This window comes from Ammospiza nelsoni, chromosome 5 (genome assembly GCF_027579445.1).
Source record: "Ammospiza nelsoni isolate bAmmNel1 chromosome 5, bAmmNel1.pri, whole genome shotgun sequence".
Taxonomy (NCBI): Eukaryota; Metazoa; Chordata; class Aves; order Passeriformes; family Passerellidae; genus Ammospiza; species Ammospiza nelsoni.
In genome coordinates, this window is record NC_080637.1 from 2,025,655 (window position 1) to 2,046,214 (window position 20,560).

General features: G+C 45.2%; 1 protein-coding gene across 2 annotated transcripts in view; it reads right to left on the reverse strand.

Annotated features, from left to right (window-relative positions):
* The window catches only part of EXOC4 (exocyst complex component 4), a 314,456-nt gene that overhangs the window by 239,106 nt on the left and 54,790 nt on the right, over positions 1-20,560 (reverse strand). For both annotated transcript variants that reach the window (XM_059473330.1, XM_059473329.1), the window contains exons 6-7: positions 16,783-17,026; positions 12,319-12,496 (exon numbers count right to left, since the gene is read on the reverse strand). In XM_059473330.1, the coding sequence (XP_059329313.1) occupies positions 12,319-12,496; positions 16,783-17,026 (422 nt within the window). The remainder of the gene's footprint in view (positions 1-12,318; positions 12,497-16,782; positions 17,027-20,560) is intronic.

Here is a 20,560-nt window from a genome sequence, read left to right on the forward strand (position 1 = left end):
CTTTAAAATCATGTTATTATAATATAAAATTAGATCTGGGATTTTCCAAAGAATCCAAAGTAATTAGTTGTCCAATTCCCACTAGATTGCCAAGGGAGTTAGATCCTAAATGCCTTTGGCTCTTTTTGGAAAACCTCATCCATCACAGAAATTCACAGGGTGGCTCACCAGAAACTGCAGAAAAGCAAGGTCTGAGTTAACACACTGAGAATTAATTTTATAGCACTTTGCAGGGCTCCTCAGTCAGGGCTGCACTGGGAATAGTGGGCACCACCACCACCACATTTTCCACTGGAAAATAACATTTCACCCACAGGAGCTGTGGCAAGGAGTGATCAGTGACATTCCAGGGCTCTGGAGCACTAAAAATAAAGGGCAAAGCTCCACTCAGTAAAAGCATTGGGCCCACAGAGTGGAGCACACAGGGATTTTTCCTTCTCTCCTTTAATATTTTGGGGTTTTTTCCAAGCCAATGCAAAGCAGAGGGAGTGCAGCTTTTCTGACTGGAAAATATGGATTAACAATGCACCACTGTTGTTTTTTAATCAGATTGTAGCTCCCAGCTTTAACCAGGGCACAGCCACAGCCACAATTCCTCAGTCTTTGCCAGTAAATGAAGACCCCAAAGAGCTTTCCAAGGAATTTCATCACATTCCAGGTGTCAGGTCTATCCTGACTCTGTTTTCTTTTTTGTACTACTGTATTGTATTTGTGGGGCTTCCAGATGAAGGAAGGAATGATTAATCTGACTTCATGTTCTCAGAAGGCTAATTTATTATTTTATGATACTATATTATATTAAAGAATGCTAAACTAAACCATACCAAAGAATACAGAAAGGATACAGACAGAAGGCTAAAAGATAATAATGAAAACTCCTGACTCCTTCCAGAGTCCCAACACAGCCTGACCCTGAATGGTCAAAGAGTGAAAACAACTCACATGAAACCAATGAAACAATCACCTGTTGGATAAACAATCTCCAACCACATTCCAAAGCAGCAAAACACAGCAGAAGCAAATGAGATAATATTGTTTTCCTTTTTCTCTGAGGCTTCTCAGCTTCCCAGGAGAGAAATCCTGGGCAAGGGGATTTTTCCAGAAAATATGTGTTTGGACATTGTTTATCCAACAGGTGATTGTTTCACTGGTTTCATGTGATTGTTTTCACTCTTAGGCCAATCAGAGCCAAGCTGTGTTGGGACTCTGGAAGGAGTCAGGAGTTTTCATTATTGTCTTTCAGCCTTCTGTCTGTATCCTTTAGTATAGTTTAGTATAGTATTCTTTAATATAATATCATAATAAATCAGCCTTCTGAGAACATGGAGTCAGATTCATCATTTCCTCCTTCATCCTGGGCACCCAGCAAATACCACAACAAATGAGCCAAATCTCAGCCCAGGAGCACAAACCCCGTGGGCTGGAGAGAGAAAAACAAGCAGGGTGGGACTGCCTGGGCTAAAGCTGCAATGGGACAATGAACTGCAAGGTGCAAATGGAGCAGAGCTGATCCCAGGGACAGACCCCGGCAGCGCTCGTGCATTTTGGGGCCGTTTTGGGTCATCTTGGGTGCAGCCCTGGCTGGGCTCTGGTGCTGCCCAAGGTGCAGCCATGGAGGAGAATGGATGTTGAAGCTCCTTTGAATAAATCCCTGCTTTATTCTGCAACTCTGCCCAGCCTCTGTCCTAGCTCAGCTTTCTCAAGGCATCAGAACCAGTCACTGCCTTTAAAGGCACTCACACAGGGACAAGTATGAGCTCAGCATATCAAAAGAGAGGTTTATAGTCCCATAAAACATGTCCACAAATGCTGATGAACTCCTTGTAGCACCTCCTAATTCCAGCTGACAGCAGGGATGAAGTGTAGCAGACACTGACAGAAAACCGAGGACAAAAAAATCCACACCAGAGTTGACAAATCTGTTCAAAAATGGTTAAAATAAAAATACTGCACAAATCTGCAGCAGAATTTCCATTTTTTCCACATCATCCCAATATTTATCATCTCCAAGAAGGTGAAGGCTAACAAGCCCTGCACAGGGTGGGAATCCTGCATCCTTTATTTCCAAAACTCACATTCCTGTTGGAATCACAGAGTCTCATCAGGTGTGATGGTCACTTCACACCCCTCTCAGTCCTTGTCAGAGAATCTTCCAACTTGAGAAAGCAAAGCTTCCAAGTGGCATCACTGGGGAAAAAAAAGCTGAAAAAAATTCTGTGCTCTCAAGTTGTATCAATTAAAAAGGATTTAAGGATGGCCCAGGGTTCACAAGGCACAGGTTTTGTGCCAACTGCCAAATATCAAAGTAGGGAATGTGTCATTCCCTATCCTGCTTTCCCAACCTTTTCCTCTCAGCCTAACACTCAGCAGAGCTGACTTTGACTTTCACAACTCCACCAAACAGCTTTTTGAAATGATTTCTCTCTCCAAGAATTTGGGCACCTTTTTCAGCACCTTCAGCAGAGCTGAAGTTGCTTTTAACTCGCATGGGTTGAGTTGCATGAATATTTAGGCATAAACTCTAAAAACCCCTTTAAAACGATAATAAAACTAAATGTGATAAACAATTAAAAGGAAAATCCACCTTAAATGAAGTTCAGAGCAGCCTGATGCTCTACAGCATGGAACAAAGATGATGAATTTTTTTCCTTGCTCATAAACTTGCAAATATTTTATTAAAGGAGTTAATATTTTTAAAAATTTCCCCCAAAGCCCATTGACCTCCTCTGCAATGAGCTGCACAAGTGACTGTTCAAACAAATAATTTTTGTGCATTGTTCAAACACGTAATTTTTATTCTGGGCTTGATTTCTTTGAACTTCAGCATAAATGTTGGTGTTTGTGAAATGCATTGGATCAACAGCTCCAGGATAAAAAGTGCCCAAACAAAAGCTGTTAATGCAGGAGTATGGGAGGAAAATTCTGCTTTGTCACCCTGCTAACAGAATATAAAATCAAAAATGGCACAGCTTGGTCACCAAGGGCCATCCTGGGAAAGAAAAGAATCCAGTGTCTGCAGCCAGCTCAGCTCTGGAGCTCATCCAGGTACCTGTTACCACATCATTCAGTTAGTTTTGAGCAGAGCTCAGCCAGGATCATCCTGTCAAAGAGAAAACACATCAATCTGGGGCATTTCTACTTCATATTCTCTGTTTTTAAAAGGCTAGGATGCCATTGCTATTGCAATTGATTCCATGATATTTCTCTGCACTTCCTAACACGTTTTTTCTTCTGTATCCAGGCCATTTCCACCATCCCAAATTCCAACTGCATTCTTCTTAAGAGCTTAGCAAAATTACCAATTCTTTTGCTGTTTGAAATTGCAAAAAGACTTGAATTTTTTAGGTAAATTGGAGCAAAGCTATAAAACATTTTAATAGAGAGGGGAGGCATGACATTACAAACCTTCTTGGAAGGCCAAAATTTAAAAAAATACCTTCCTGCAAAATCAGCTCGTCCTTTTCTAGATCAAGAAAGATGAAACTCTTCCTGGGCCATAAATTTCCCCAGAAATTCTCATGTTCTTAGCAGCACATATTTGCAGAAAACACTGTAACACCCTGCTGGATTTATTCCTGCATGTGCTGAGCTCATGTCAAATAACAGGGGAGGAGGGAAAAGCATCAAGTGACCTACTCTAATTATTTAAATTCCATTTTTAAATATCAGCATTCTGAGGGGTGGAATTCTCCCTCCTCACTGTCTCCTGCTGGAGCCTGAGTGAAGCTGTGTTTGTTTTTTAAAGCTGCACACAAATCCCTTTTATGACCAACATTCTCTCAAGGAGATGAGCATTAATGAGCCAAACAAGTCCAAGGGCAGCAGCTCCACACACTTCAGACCATTTTAAAAGAACCACAAAGATTGTCAGGCCCATTATTTGGAGGGTGACCACAAAGCCATTAAATATCTGTGGAGCCACTTTGTGCAAAATAACTGCTGTGGGTTCAAACCATCACCTTGTGAACTTGCAGCAATTTCAGAGATTGCTCTGGCACTTCAGCCAGGATTTATGGCACATTAACAGCTCTTATGAAAAGAGCTGATTTGACTTTCTGAGCACCAACTGTGGCACAAACATGCTTTTAAATGGAAAGGTTTATACCTGTGCTGAGCCACCAGCAAAAACCACTTGGGTTTTCCATGAGAAGCTCCAGGGAGCAGCTTCAGCTGGAAGAAAAACCTTTCCCTTGCCAGGAAAAATCCTTTTCCTTTCCTTTTCCCTCCCTCCCTGCTCCTGTGCCAGCCCTGCCACAGTTCAGGGACCTGAGAGAGCACAAAAGCAAACCTTGGCCAAATCAGCTCCTTCAAATCAGATTCCTGATTTTAGAGGAGAATCCTGCCAGAGCAAGGAGAACATCTGGGCTGGGGAAAGGAACAGAGGGATGGCAGAGGTGGGATGGAGCTGAAACCTCTCCACGCCTTTCCCACCGAGGAAATGAGGCTGCCCTGATGCCTCAGGTTTTAGCTTTTATATTTTTCACATTCTGTGCTGCTTTAGGGTGTGGGTCTGGGCTTCAAATTATGGGATGGTGAGCTCTGTGCACAGAGCAGGGAGACAAAACACTGAAGGAGATACTTTGAATAAATCCCTGCTTTATTCTTTACCTCTGCCCAGCCTCTGCCCTAGCTCAGCCTTCTCAAGGCATCAAGCCAAGGCTGGGATGCTTCAGAAGCTGAGGGAGAAGCCTGCAGGAGTTTGGGTGAGTGCAGAGGCCACACCTGGAGTGTCCAGCACAAGGAACAGCCTGGAGCAGAGAAGGCTCAAAACATAGAAACGTGGGCCAAAATCACCCATTCTATGAATCTGTAAAAATTCTGTTTCCTTGGCTATTTGTTGAAATCAGATCTTGTGTGAAGAGGAAATGATGCCCCAGGTTTAGCTTTTATATTTTCCACATTCTCAGCTGCTTTAGTGTGTGGGTCTGAGCTTCACATTATGGGATGGTGAGCTGTGTGCACAGAGCAGGGAGACAAAACAATTCCTGCTCCAGCTGGGCACCAAATGGTCACTGTCATATTTTCTGGAAAGGTCCCTTTGCCAGGATTTCTTCTCCTGGGAAGCTGAGAAGCCTCAGAGAAAAAGGAAAACAATATTATCTCATTTGCTTCTGCTGTGTTTTGCTGCTTTGGAATGTGGTTGGAGATTGTTTATCCAACAGGTGATTGTTTCATTGGTTTCATGTGAGTTGTTTTCACTCTTTGACCATTCAGGGTCAGGCTGTGTTGAGACTCTGGAAAGAGTCACAAGTTTTCATTATTATCTTTTAGCCTTCTGTCTGTAACCTTTCTCTATTCTTTATTACAATTTAGTATAGTATACTTTAAAATAATATCATAAAATAATAAATCAGCCTTCTGAGAACATGGAGTCAGATTCATCATTTCCTCCTTCATCCCAGGCACCCAGCAAATACCACAACAAATGCCCCAAATCTCAGCCCAGGAGCACAAACCCCGTGGGCTGGAGAGAGAAAAACAAGCAGGGTGGGACTGCCTGGGCTAAAGCTGCAATGGGACAATGAACTGCAAGGTGCAAATGGAGCAGAGCTGATCCCAGGGACAGACCCCGGCAGCGCTCGTGCATTTTGGGGCCGTTTTGGTTCATCTTGGGTGCAGCCCTGGCTGGGCTCTGGTGCTGCCCAAGGTGCAGCCATGCAGGAGATGCTGTGAATGAATCCCTGCTTTATTCTGGAACTCTGCCCAGCCTCTGTCCTAGCTCCAAACTGAACTCACCTGGGTGCCCAAGGGAACCAGGATTTTATGACATTAATTCCCTTAAAAACCAGACAACTACTCAGATTCCCACAGCAGAGCCATGAAATTCATGTCCAAATGCTCTCCCAGGAGTCCTGGCCAAGTGTGACCCAGCAAATGCAATTTAAATGCAGCTTTTCTGCAAGATCACTCCCCTGCCCAGCACCATGCCCAGATGTGAGGCACAAAATTATTTAATTTCCCTGCTCCCTCCATCAAATGCAATTCCCTTGGATAAGGAAGGATATGAGGATGGTGGAGCATCCTTAGGAGAGGTTTCTCCAGGCTCAGTGTCTGCTGTCTCCAGCTCTGCAGCAGCACAACAGGAGTGTGTGGGCAGAGAGGAGGCTTCAGTTCCTCCCTCCCCAGTTTCCTTATGGTTTCAGCAATGTTTGGGCTGCTAAATGACACCAATTTTGGAAAACACAGGAAAGCATTAGACAGAAAAACCCCCAAAAAAGGAACATATTAATTGTCAGTGTCTTCTCAGCAGACAGCTCACCAGAGAGCCTGCTAAAGATTTATGTCCCAGAGAAAATAGGTGTGAATTTCCCTCTCTTCTGTGGGAGGGAGAAAAATACAGACCCCAAAAAATTGGCAATCATCAACTACAAATTCAGCACTAAGAAAGGAGTGAAGATCTCTTCATTGGAGGCAGAGAGCTGCAGCCTGAGCTGTTACCTGGTCATGTCACCAACAGGACAAGTCACTGGTGGCTTCTCCTGCAGCAGGGTCCTGCAGCATTCCCTGTGTGCTGTCCCTGCAGGCCTTGTCCCCAGTCCCTCTGCAGCTCTGCTGGAGCCCCTGCAGGCCCTGCAATGTGCTGGGAGCTCTCCCTGGAGCCTTCCCTGCTCCAGGGGAACATTCCCAGCTCTCCCAGCCTGACATTGGATCCATCTCCTCTCCAAGACATTCATGGGCCCAGGGGCTTCACTGGGAATCTCAGCAAACCATGAAGGGTCTCCCTTCCCTTCTCCTCTCTTTTCTCTCCCCATTTTCTGTAAAAATCCCCCAGGATGGATTCTGAGTGTCCCAAATCCCAGAATCCCAGAGCAGTTTGGGTGGGAATGGACCTCCAAGCTCATTCCAGGGACACCTCCCCTGTCCCAGGGTGCTCCAGCCCCAGTGCCCAGCCTGGCCTTGGGCATTGCAGGGATCAGGGGCAGCCCCAGCTGCTCTGGGAATCCCTTCCCAAAATCCCACCCCAGGCTCCCTCTCCAGGGAATTCCCTCCATTCCCAGCTCTCCCAGCCTGGCATTGGATCCATCCCCACCCCGACTCCTCTCTAGGAAGGGATTTTGGGGTCTGGGGGCTTCACTGGCAATCTCAGCACTCCAGGAAGGGTCTCCCTTCCCTTCTCCATCCCCAACTTCCATAAAAATCCCTGGGGATGGATTCTGAGTGTCCCAAATCCCAGAATGGTTTGGGTGGGAAGGGCCCTTCAAGCCCATCCCATTCCAATGCCACCATCCCAGGCTGCTCCAGCCTGGCCTTGGGCACTGCAGGGATCAGGGGCAGCCCCAGCTGCTGTGGCAATGCCAGCCCAGGCAGGAATTCCTCATTGCCAAGATGCCACCCATGGCTGCCCTCTGGCAGTGGGAGCCATTCCCTGTGTGCTGTCCCTGCAGGCCTTGTCCCCAGTCCCTCTGCAGCAAAACATGGAGAAGCTGAAGCTTCCCAGCTTCTCAGGAGAAAAAATCCTGGCAAAAGGAATTTTCATAAAATATGTCAGTGACAGAGCTCAATTAGCTCCACACAAAATGCCAAATTTAAGTTAAAATTTAAACAAATTTCCCTCTTCTCTCACTGATGGAACAACATGACCAAGGGCTATGCTGTCTGTGAGACAGGGAAATAACTTCAAATGGTGTTTTCCTGAACAAGGCTGCTCTAATATTTTGACAAACTGCTTTTGTTTGTTTGTTTGTTTTCTAGCACTCCCCTACCAACTGGAAAAGGTCACTCTGTGTTCTGTGCTACTCCTCCATTCTCAAAGAAGGTCAAAAATATTTCATATCTGCATGTTTTGTACCTCAACACTGCTCAACACTGAGCCACCTCTCACACTACATCAGAGTGCCTGGCACAGTTATTAGGGAGAAATGCAGAAATTCAGCTCCAAAAAGGAGCTGCAGAAAACAACTCCTCCCCCACAAACCCCAATTTGCAGCCCACCACGAGCTCCTGTTATTTGGTGAAGACATGGAGAGATGTAACATGAATTTTCCTGAATTTCACACGCAGAGATGCACAATGCACAGGTACAGAACATTATCCCTGTGAATTCCACTTGTGTGAGATTGTTCTGCTGTGCTGACTAAATTCTATTCACTGGGATTTGAAGGAATTGTATTCATTGGGATTTGAAGGAATTGCATCACTTGCATTTGAAGGAATTCCATCCATTGGGATTTGAAGGAATTGCATTGATTGGGATTTGTAGGAATTCCATTCATTGGGATTTGAAGGAATTCCATTCATTGGGATTTGAAGGAATTGCATCATTGGGATTTGTAGGAATTGCACCATTTGCATTTGAAGGAATTGCATCATTGGGATTTGTAGGAATTGCACCATTTGCATTTGAAGGAATTGCATCATTGGGATTTGTAGGAATTGCATCACTTCCCCGATCCACTCCCACAAGTTTTCAGCCTCCCCCATCAGCTTTAAACACTTATAAAACTGAGTTTTCTGCTCCCTCTGCTGCATATATAGGATTTCCTCACCAAAGTTATCCTTACACAGAAAAGCAGGTTAGAGATAATTTAGGCTTTGGGATCAAAGGTTTTCTTACATTCTGAGGTAAAAATATTTTAAGCCACTCCAGTGGAACTAAGGTACAAACACCAACAGGATTTTGAACAAAGAAATGCAGCATTTTCTCCCTTTCATGCCAGTCAATGCTCATCTCTTACCTTAAACCAGCAAGAGATTATGGATGTTAAAGTGCTGCTTTTATGCATTGTAAAAGCTCTTCTGGAAGCTTTTCTCACTCCCCCTGGCACCCAAGAACAATGAAACCTTTCCAAGGGGGTTGGTTTTGTTTTTCTTGGCACACTTTTCTCAGAGATCTTGGTCAGGCATTGTCTGCCCAGCACAGAAAGCACTTGGAGTGCTCACAGCTCCACAGGTTTGATTTCTAGCAATGCTGCTCAGGAACAGCCGATGGAAATCACTCCAGATTTCACCACACACCAGGGCTGAACCCATCCCAAACTCCCACAGAGGACAGGAATATCCAGCCTTGATGTTCTGCTGCACTGAAGGATCAGTCTTGGGAGTGCTCTTACTCCAAGCTTTTGTCTTTCTGGAGCAAAATCTGCAGAACTCAAAGTTTTTCTGGGCCTCATGGGTCACAGGAAGATGGCTGTAGATTTCCCATCCCAAACCCATCCCACATATCCTTAAATTTAATTCTTACCTTTTATTCTTCCCTTATTTATTCCCACTTCAGTTCTGTGACATTTCTGTTGTTCAGAAAACCCCTCCTGAACCTCTGGCCGAACATTTCCAAGTAAATTTTTGCAAGAACGGTATCCCAAACTGCACCAAGGGAAATCCAGCTTGGAGAGCAGCAAAAAGCTTTTCCAGCAAGGGGGAGAAAGTTCTGCAATGGCTGCCCCTGGGTGTGTTTAACCAGCCTGGAGGTGGCACTGGGTGCCAGGGGCTGCCTGAGGGGTTGGGTTGGACTCCATGGTCTTGAATTCTGTGAATTCTGTCAAATTCTGTGAATTCTGTAAATTCTGTAATTCTGTGAAAGGAGCTGCAAGTTTGTGGCATAGTTGGAAAAGTGATGGAGATTCCTTTGATAGTAATTCCTCTAGAAAGACAAATCTGTGGGTAAGGAGTCAGTGAAGGGGATTGAAGACCCACACTTTGCATTTATCATATCCAAGTATTTAAAGTCATTGGGATATTTGGGTAAGGAAAAACAAAATCACTGCACAGTCAAACAATCCTGCAGAACAACAGCAACAAACCAGCCCCAAAACTGAAAAAGTGACTCAGGGCAGGAGGCAGAGAGCATTTTCCATCACCAGCCCAGAGCTGGAATGACCAACATAAATCCTTCCACCTCCTGTAAATAATGCCAGGCTCACTTCTTTGACCTCCTGTCTTATTTGTTGGGATTCTTGTGGAAGGAAGAAATGATGAATCTGACTCCATGCTCTCAGAAGGCTAATTCATTATTTTATGATACTATATTGTATTAAAAAATGCTATACTAAACTATACTAAAGAATATAGAAAAGATACTTATAAAAGGTTAAAATAATAATAATGAAAACTCATGACTCTCTTTCCAGAGCCCCGACACAACTTAATACTCATTAGCCATTGAATCAAAACATTCACACCAAAACTCTAATGAAACAATCACCTGTCAGTAAACAATTTCTAACCACATTCCAAAAGAGCAAAACACAAGAAAAGTAAATCAGATAATAATGTTTTGCTTTTTCTCTGAAGCTTCTCAGCTTCCCAGGAGAAAAATCCTAAGTGAAGGGATTTTTCCAGAAAATGGGAATGCCACAACCTCCTCTATCACACGGCAGGTGAAGTTCCACATCGGTGCACTATGTATAAAGGTAATCTCCAAATAAAGAAATAAATAAAAATATACCAAACATGTGTTTAGTGTAACACAAAACATACAACCCAGCAAGAATGGGAGAACAGAGATGTGACAGATGAGAGCTCTGCTGCTTGAGAGAACCTCAGATCCCTGGGTGAGAGGCACAGCACCTGAATAAAGCCTAAGCAAGGCACAGCTTTAGTCTCTTGCAGTTAAGAGGAAGAATCAAATAAGAATTTGCTGCAAACACGCCGGCAGCAAGTGTCTGAGCTGCCTAAAGCCAGCCATAATGACAGCAGAAGACAAGCCATTAGAGCTGTGACACTTTATAAGACAGGCATGACATGGTAACACAGAACAAAAATGTCACTTTGAAAGCTGCTGATAAATCACTTGGTAGGCAAAAGGAATCAACCTTTCCAAACACCATAAGGATGAATCCACAGGAATTTTTTTTTTTGCTGATATTTAAGCTCTTTGGAGTTTTACAATCTGTTGTAAATGTGGCCACTTAGCAAAAAAAAGCAAAGCTAAATCCCAGCACTGCTGAGTTTTGAGAACGACAGGTATTCTCTGGCATGGTTCTGAAGGGGTTTTGTAATTTTTTTTTTTTTTATTTTATGGGGGTTTTTTTGTATTATATTTTATTTGTTATAGCTACAAGCTGAAAATGTGCCACCTGAGGGATTCTTACCTGTCAGAACCCAGGACACTCCTCTGGCTGCCCTGGATGATTCCAGACCCTGCCAGGGGGCTCAGAGACCCTGGCACAGAGTCACAAACACCTGTGCCTTTGATTTTAGCCCATGGAAACAATTCCCAACTTTGTGTGAGGAGTTACAAGCCACAAGAGTGTGAGTAGAATGATAGTGAATTTGTCACAAAGTGAAAAAGTAGAATTTTGGGGGTTTAGAATGGGGGTTCAAGAGGCAAGACGGAGGAATCTGGGCGTGGCCTGTCCTTCTTCTCCTACTTCTTGCCCTCCATCTTCTGCTCTGATGGTGACACTTCTGGATTTGTTTAGAGTAGAGACAGACTGTCTAACATAGGTGATAGGTATTGGAAAATTATTGTAAATAAAGGACAGGTAGTTCTTAGTATAAAAAGCCAACACCATGTTCCAGGTTGCAAGGCAAGATGTATTCCATCACCATCTGTATGGCAGCTGTCTTTTGTCAACTGGGCAGTTTTCTTTATCTCTTCCATAATCACTCCTCCCTCGGGAGGGGACACCTGCTGATAACAGCTATTGAATGACCCTGCATGGCTGATAAGAGCTACAACATCCCATTGGGAGATGGGAGCCCAGAGGGAGGAGCCAAGAATTCCTACCTGGATATAATCTGGGGATTCTGGAACAGCAGCACAGCTTCTCCACTGGGTTTCCCAGAGGAACAGCAGCTGCCTCTTCTTCCCCTGGATCTTCAGAGGAAGAGACTGCACCTTTCTACAGGATCCCTGCTCCAGCAGAACCAGCCCCAACACTGCAGGAGGGCTCAGCAACAATTCCAATGGGACTGACACCAACACCCTGACCCACAGGGTGTCAGGTTGGGTTCTGACTCTGGCAGTGTTCTAATTTACAACATTGTTTATCTTATCCTTTTATTTTCTTCCCTATTAAAGAACTGTTATTTCCTGCTCCCATATTTTTTTGCCTGAGAGCCTCTTAATTTAAAATTCATAGCAATTGGGAGGGCTGGGGAGGGTTTACATTCTCCATTTCAGGAGAAGCTCCTGCCTTCCTTAGCAGACACCTGGCTTTCAAACCAAGACACACCACCCCAAGGACAGGCTGTGCCTCAACCCGACCTCCTGGGCAGACCTCAGCAGGTCAGAGAAAGAATGTCACAGATAAGAGAAAATAAACAACCTTGAAAAGCAGAACCAAGGAATCTCGACTTCTTCTTCAGTCGTGGGGCTGGGGAAAAAGACTTTTGATACCCTGGGGTTCATCTCAACCACAGAAACCCGAGCCTTACCTGCAGGACATCCTGGATCTTCACCCACACGTCCACCATGTCGTAGAGCTTGATGTCCCCATCGTGCTGGCTGCAGGGGGAGGCCACAGTCTGCTGCAGGTGGCCCAGCACCACGGCATGCGCGGCAGCCACTGCGTTGAACTTGTCAAAGAGCAGCTCCAGCAGCTCCAGCAGCAACCTGGCAAGCACAGAAACAGCCCTGTTCAGCTTCTGGAACCTTCCACAGGCTCACAGCAGGGCAGGGGGACAGGGCACTGTGGGGTCGTGTCCTGTTTTGTCACATGCTGAGGTCACCTCTCTATGGGCTCAGGAGACTTGTTGTATTTGTGGAGTGTCCTTGTGGCAGGAAGGAATGATGAATCTGACTCCATGTTCTCAGAAGGCAAATTTATTATTTTATGTTATATATTATATTAAGGAATATTAAACTGTGTTATATTAAAAAATACAGAAAGGATAAAGACAGAAGGCTAAAAGATACTAATGAAAAACTCGTGACCCCTTCCAGAGTCCTGGCACAACTTAGCCCTGATTGGTCATTAATTAAAACAATTCACATGAAACCAATGAAAAAATCACCTGTGGTTAAACAATCTCCAACCACATTCCAAAGCAGCAAAACACAGGTGAAGCAAATGAGATAATATTGCTTTCCTTTTTCTCTGAGGCTTCTCAGCTTCCCAGGGAAAAAAATCCTGGGAGAAAGGGATTTTTCCAGAGAATGTGAATGTGACAGGGACTCACTTCAGCTCAGGTTTGATATCTGAACATTCCTGAGGATTTTTCTCCTTGTTCCCCTCCCTATATCAGGATTGCTCACTTTAAAAATGTCCTGTGTAGGGCTACAGGGAAGACAAAACCCATTAGTAACTCCACAGTAATTAAACTGGACTAACATAATATTAGAGCCCATTGTGAAGGCAAGGAGGGAAACAACCTGCTCTTCTCCCAGAAAAAAGTATGACAATAAAAACTAACTTACCCACAGAACCAGGATAAAAGGAATTCTTTTTGAGTTAATTAAAGTAATATGGCAGGTTTCAAATCACAGAAAGCTAAAATATGAGCCCTCATCACTTGCCATGATTTTACGCCTATTGTACTCCCTATATAGCTTATATTGTTTTACTCCTATTTGTTAGAGCTATAACATCATCTAAATGCACTGCACTGTACCTGCTCCTATAGTTCCCTACTGCCCAATTATCATAATTAAAGCACCATTGCGAAGTCCTGAACAGTTTGTGACGAGGCAGCACTGTGGTATTCACATTTTCTGGAAAAATCCCTTCACCCAGGAGTCTTCTCCTGGGAAGCTGAGAAGCATCAGAGAAAAAGGAAAACAATATTATCTCATTTGCATCTCCTGTGTTTTACTCCTTTAGAATGTGGTTGGAGATTGTTTATCCAAGAGGTGATTGTTTCATTGGTTTAACGTGAATTATTTTGACTCATTGGCCAATTGGGACCAAGCTGTGTTGGGACTCTGGAAGGACTCACGAGTTTTCATTATTATCGTTTTAGCCTTCTGTCTGTATCCTTTCTGTGTTCTTTAGTACAGTAAAGTTTAGCATTCTTTAATATAATATAATATCATAAAAAAATAAATTAACCTTCTAAAAACATGGAGTCAAATTCATCATTTCTCCCTGCCACGGAGCACCCTGCAAATACAATAGAGCACCATCACATTTTTTACTGGTGGAGAGCAGCAAAATCCTGCTGGAGCTGCCTGCCGTTTAATGAGCAACTCGAGTCCCCACATAACCCCACCAAAACGTGGAGATAACACTTCCCAAATCCATATGTTAGTCACTTGTAGCTCTGACAGACAGGCTCCATCTCATTTCCTGCAGCAGCTTTGGAGCCACCACATGCTCTGAGTCTGCCCAGCAGGAGCTGCGAGCCCAGGGCAGGGCAGGAGCTGCTGCTTCTCCTTCTGCAGCACCCCCAGTGCTCCCAGGAACAGGGAATGGGATTGGGGACACCCTCAGGATCATCCCAGGCTGCTCCAGCCCCAGTGTCCAGCCTGGCCTTGGCCACTGCAGGGATCAGGGGCAGCCCCAGCTGCTCTGGGAATCCCTTCCCAAAATCCCACCCCAGGCTCCCTCTCCAGGGAATTCCCTCCATTCCCAGCTCTCCCAGCCTGGCATTGGATCCATCCCCACCCCGACTCCTCTCTAGGAAGGCATTTTGGGGTCTGGGGGCTTCACTGGCAATCTCAGCACTCCAGGAAGGGTCTCCCTTCCCTTTGCCATCCCCAACTTCCATAAAAATCCCTGGGGATGGATTCTGAGTGTCCCAAATCCCAGAATGGTTTGGGTGGGAAGGGCCCTTCAAGCCCATCCCATTCCAATGCCACCATCCCAGGCTGCTCCAGCCTGGCCTTGGGCACTGCAGGGATCAGGGGCAGCCCCAGCTGCTGTGGCAATGCCAGCCCAGGCAGGAATTCCTCATTGCCAAGATGCCACCCATGGCTGCCCTCTGGCAGTGGGAGCCATTCCCTGTGTGCTGTCCCTGCAGGCCTTGTCCCCAGTCCCTCTGCAGCTCTGCTGGAGCCCCTGCAGGCCCTGCAAAGTGCTGGGAGCTCTCCCTGGAGCCTTCCCTGCTCCAGGGGAACATTCCCAGCCCTCCCAGCCTGACATTGGATCCATCTCCTCTCCCAGACATTCATGGGCCCAGGGGCTTCACTGGGAATCTCAGCAAACCATGAAGGGTCTCCCTTCCCTTCTCCTCTCTTTTCTCTCTCCATTTTCCATAAAAATCCCCCAGGATGGATTCTGAATGTCCCAACTCCCAGAATCCCAGAGCATTTTGGGTGGGAAGGGACCTCCAAGCTCATTCCAGGGACTCCTCCCCTATCCCAGGCTGCTCCAATCCTTCCTTGGGCACTGCAGGGATCGGGGGCAGCCCCAGCTGCTGTGGCAATGCCAGCCCAGGCAGGAATTCCTCATTGCCAAGATCCCATCCATCCCTGAGGATCTGAGAGAGCACTCTAAGAGTCGTCACAAACTAGAAAAATCTGGAGTTTAAAAATCTGGGAGCAATTAACAATATTTTTATACACAAATGTAAAAGATGGCAGCACAAAGCTACTTGGAAAAGCTTATTAAGGATGGAAGGGAAAGAAAGTTAAATTTTAAAAGTACCAAGAATGAGATCAGCAGTGGCTGTTATCAGATCTGCAGCTTTTCTAGCCAGGTTCTACAAATCATTTCTGTCTTGTACAACCAGAGGGGCTCTAAATCATTGCTGCATGGAGTCTCAAAAGGAATTACAGCACAATTTCCCCAAGCAGGTCCTCAGCCTCATCCTTGGTCACAGAATGGTTTGGGTTGGAAGGGACTTCAGGGATCATCTGACAGCCTAATGAACAGTTCAGCAGTTCTGGGCACTGCACTGAGCTCAAATTTGGGGTTTTACAGAGCTCTGTTGAAGCAGCAGGGCCTTGTTGTTCCGATTTATTTTTCCCCTGACAGTAGGAAAGTCTCTGAGATTTGATTTAAAAAGTGAAGCTAATTTAAGGGGTGGGGACACCCTTCCATCCTGCAATTTGTTCTTTTCAATATAAATGAATTCACTTGCTTGCTGTAAACTTCAGGTGTGATTTAGGTTTAGAACCAGTTCTAATTATGTCTGTACTCCACAAGAATTCAGGACACTTTCCATGAGCATCTTCAAGGCTCACACTCTGCAACAGCTGCCAAAACCCATTAAACCTTTGTGTGCCTCACTCAACCCTCTGGGCAGGTTAATGGCATTGATATATGGCCTGATCCAATTTATCAATTCCAACAGACAACCAGGAGCCACACAACATCTCCAGACTGGTTCATAAAACAAGGATCAAGAATATGTTCCACTCCTGGCATCAGAAACTCAAAGTCTGCCTTCTGACCCATCTAAAAAAATCTTATTTTCACTGTATCAGCACTGTAACTCTACAAAGTCTTCAAAACAGAATTGTTTCCCCACCAGTGCTAATGAGAGGAATTTAAAAAGGCGTTTTTATCAGTTGATGTTTTCCTTGGGAGTGATTTTCCACTACAAATATTGCCCATAATGAAGATACACACTTTACTTTTCTGCCATTAATTCCCTTTGGACAATGATCACAACAATGTGGAGATGAATATTTCAGCTGGAAGAGATTCCTGCTGGAATCCTTTAGCTCCAAAGGCCACTTGCAGTGAATTCTGAGGAGCAGCACAATCACAGTGCCCAGCTGGCTCCCACACCTTGCTATTAATGTAAAACAATTAGAGACTTGGCCATACATTGGTGATGGAATTAGTTCCATACATGATTTCAAAGCTTTGCACCTGCATCAGCTTAATTGGACTCAGCTACACTCGAAATCACCGAGCTGAATTTTCTCATTTCAAGCCATATTATCAATTAAGACTTTTTAAAAAAATTTTTTTTATTGCAGCAATTGAGGGCTGGGAGTTGAAATCTCCTTACCTAGGCTGGTTTTCCTGGGAAATGTTCTCCCCTCTCTGGTAGCCATTGTCAGCCACCTGGGTGGTGGAGCGCTTCACGATCTGCTTGAGCTCCTGCTCCAAGCGCTCCTGGATGGCTTTCACTGTTTCTGGGATCTTCTTCAGCTTGGCCAGCCCCTTGATGAGGATCCCCATGAAGACAGCACTGTTCTCCTCTGGATCCAGCTCTGTGTCCTCTTTGATTTCCAGCAGGCTCGAGTCTCGCACTGGAAGAGATTTTAATTTTCATTTTAGCAAGAACCCTGAAGAAGCAGCACGGGAGCTCCTCCGGCTCCACAGAACTCCCAGCACGTGGAGGAACCAAAAATGAACAAAGAAACCAGAAACAGTTGGATTTTAAGGGGAAGCAGTGGATGTTTCTGTTTGCTTGGGAGGTTCCCTGGACATAAACCCAGCAGCCTGCTCATTGGATTGATTTAGGAATGTTGTCACCAGTTGTTGTGGTGTTGTGATGGTCCTCAGGATGAGGTGAGAGATGAGAATAGACTCCAAGTTTCCAGAAGACTATTCTATTCTATTCTATTCTATTCTATTCTATTCTATTCTATTCTATTCTATTCTATTCTATTCTATTCTATGGAATTATATGGAATTGTATTATATGGAATTATATGGAATCATATGGAGTTGTATTATATGGAATTGTATTATATGACAATGATATGCTAAAACTAAACTAAAGAAAGAGAAAGGAGACATCAAAAGGCTAGAAAAGAATGAATAATAAAAACCCATGACTGACCAGAGAGTCTGACACAGCTGGGCTGTGATTGGCCATTAATTAAAAACAATTCACATGCTGGGTAAAAATTCTCCAAATCACATTCCAGAGGAGCAAAACATGGAGAAGCTGAAACTTCCCAGCTTTCCAGGAGAAGAAATCCTGGCAAAGGGATTTTTCAGAAAATATCACAGTGACATAGGAACAATTCATGGTGTGAATTCCAATCTAGGAAATAGAGGAAGTCTGGTGCAATCAAAGATATTCATAAATGAGAGGGTACAACATCCCTACAAATCCCTGAATGTGTTTCAAGGAGCTAAAACCCCCTCAGTTTCCTCCCCAGCTGGTTTTCCTTGCTGTTTTCTTCACAGGAAAGGAATTTTCATTACAAACACTATCAAGCTTAAGAGACTGCTGATGAATTCAGCAAAGTTTACACTGCCCAAGTGACTGATTGTTTGATTTTATCTTTTTCTGCTTTATTACGTCTGTCAAGGGGTTGATGAAGTTCCTCAAATCTTCCAGCAAGGCTTCTGGAAGGATAAAGTGAGAAGAATGAGAGAGGATATTGCAGATATGGTCCTGAAGTACCAGGGATTGCAAAGGGAGAAATCCTGTTGCTAAGAGACAGGGGATGGGGAAGCAAGAGAGACTCTGCTTGTTTTAAGTAGGTTCATTAAGCAACATTTCTTAATTTACAGATAACACCCAGCAACAACAAAAGCATGCCTCTGTTAAAGACTGGGTGAAACATTTAATAAATATATTTAAACACTTCTGTGAAGTACGTGTCTTCAAGGCAAGCTGAATTAAAAACATCTTGGAAGATCTACAGCCACTCTGTGCCATCCACCACTCCAGATCCTTGGATCAAAATGAAAACCCAAAAGCTGTTTCATCTGACTGCGGCTGAGCTCTGAAAAGGCTGCTGGGTGACAGATGACTCCCATGGTTTCAACTCCTCACCAGATTTTTTTTTTTTTACTTTGAAACTTTTCCAGGAAGCTGAAGAAATGTCAAAAGATCCAGCAGAAGGGTGGAAGGAACATGGCAGGAGTGAGGAATGGTGCCTGGAGCTGGGCTCTGACCAGAGGGGCAGCACCAGGGCTAAGGGAGAGCAAGATCAAGAAAACAATGGCACAAGCATGGTGCCAATTTATAAATAATAAAATAAATGGGTGCCAGTTTACACCAACCTCGGGCTCAATCAATCAAGAGGCTGCTTTTCTTCCTGCAGTGTGATCCCAAACTCTGCACCTCTGCCTCAAACCAAGCTCATGGCTCACATGGTCTCACATCTGAACCCAGAGCAGCAGGTGAGAGTGAGGAGAGGACGGATCCTGCTCTGGAGCCAGGCTGGGAGGGCTGGGAATGTTCCCCTGGAGCAGGGAAGGCTCCAGGGAGAGCTCCCAGCACATTGCAGGGCCTGCAGGGGCTCCAGCAGAGCTGCAGAGGGACTGGGGACAAGGCCTGCAGGGACAGCACACAGGGAATGGCTCCCACTGCCAGAGGGCAGCCATGGGTGGCATCTTGGCAATGAGGAATTCCTGCCTGGGCTGGCATTGCCACAGCAGCTGGGGCTGCCCCTGATCCCTGCAGTGCCCAAGGCCAGGCTGGAGCAGCCTGGGATGGTGGCATTGGAATGGGATGGGCTTGAAGGGCCCTTCCCACCCAAACCATTCTGGGATTTGGGACACTCAGATTCCATCCCCAGGGGTTTTTATGGAAGTTGGGGATGGCAAAGGGAAGGGAGACCCTTCCTGGAGTGCTGAGATTGCCAGTGAAGCCCCCAGAGCCCAAAATGCCTTCCTAGAGAGGAGTCGGGGTGGGGATGGATCCAATGCCAGGCTGGGAGAGCTGGGAATGGAGGGAATTCCCTGGAGAGGGAGCCTGGGGTGGGATTTTGGGAAGGGATTCCCAGAGCAGCTGGGGCTGCCCCTGATCCCTGCAATGGCCAAGGTTGGGCACTGGGGCTGGAGCAGCCTGGGAAGGTGTCTTTGCCCATGGCAGGAGGGTTGGACTGGATGACCTTTAAAAAGACCCTTCCAACTCCAAACTATTCCTTGATCCTCTGCCAATGAACACCAGGAAGATCAAAAACTAGTTTTTTTTCTCTCTCACACACTCCTCTTGCAATTAAATGTGAACAAGTTAGAGGACAAGCAACTAGAAACACCCAGAATTCAGCAATTAAAGAAAAAAACAAACATGAAAAAAAGCAAAGATAAAATAAAGGCACCAATTGGAATTTAACAACTGGATGCAGAAGTGCTCCTGCTCAAAGCTCAGCTCCATCTCAGACCTTCCACCCCACAGAGCTGCCGAGGACTTTGTGGCTGCAGGCCTGGTCTCTGCCCACTCTGTTATTGTTATTTGTTATTCTCCAAAACCCACAGCAGAACTGAGGCACAGACACAGAAAATGAGCTCTTTGGAACCAGAGCTGTGAAAAAACACTGGAAATGCTACGGAAAGAAAGGTTTAGACTATTATTTTTTTGTTTCTCTGAGTTCAATGCAGATACTCCCCATCCCCTCAGAGGACAGGTCTTGTCATGAGGCTGCACCCCCTCTGTAAGCAGCTTGTAAATTATTCTTAATATCACACAATGAACACCCAAGGGGGAGGAAATGGAGCTGTAGCCAAATGTGAGGACAGCATTTAGGAGGAGTAAAAGCAGCAATCTTGCTGAGAACTCTGCCAGCACACTGAGACAAACTCTTCTATTTTCCAAAGAGCAAACCAATTTCCAGCATCCTCAAATAGTCAGGACATTGATTTACATCTCTCACAAACAAGAGCAAAGTGAGCAATTCGATATCTGGGAGCTGCACACGGCTCTGGAGGCTCTGTCAGATCTGGGGGTTTGATAAAACAGTGGGAACACTGAAAATACACTGTTCAGTGTGTTCCCTGCACATTGTCCCATTAAACAGCAGCCCTGGGCAGCTTTGGGGGCCCATTCATCTGTGAGATCTGACAAGATCCCAACCCTGGGTAACTGTGCTGTCCTTTTC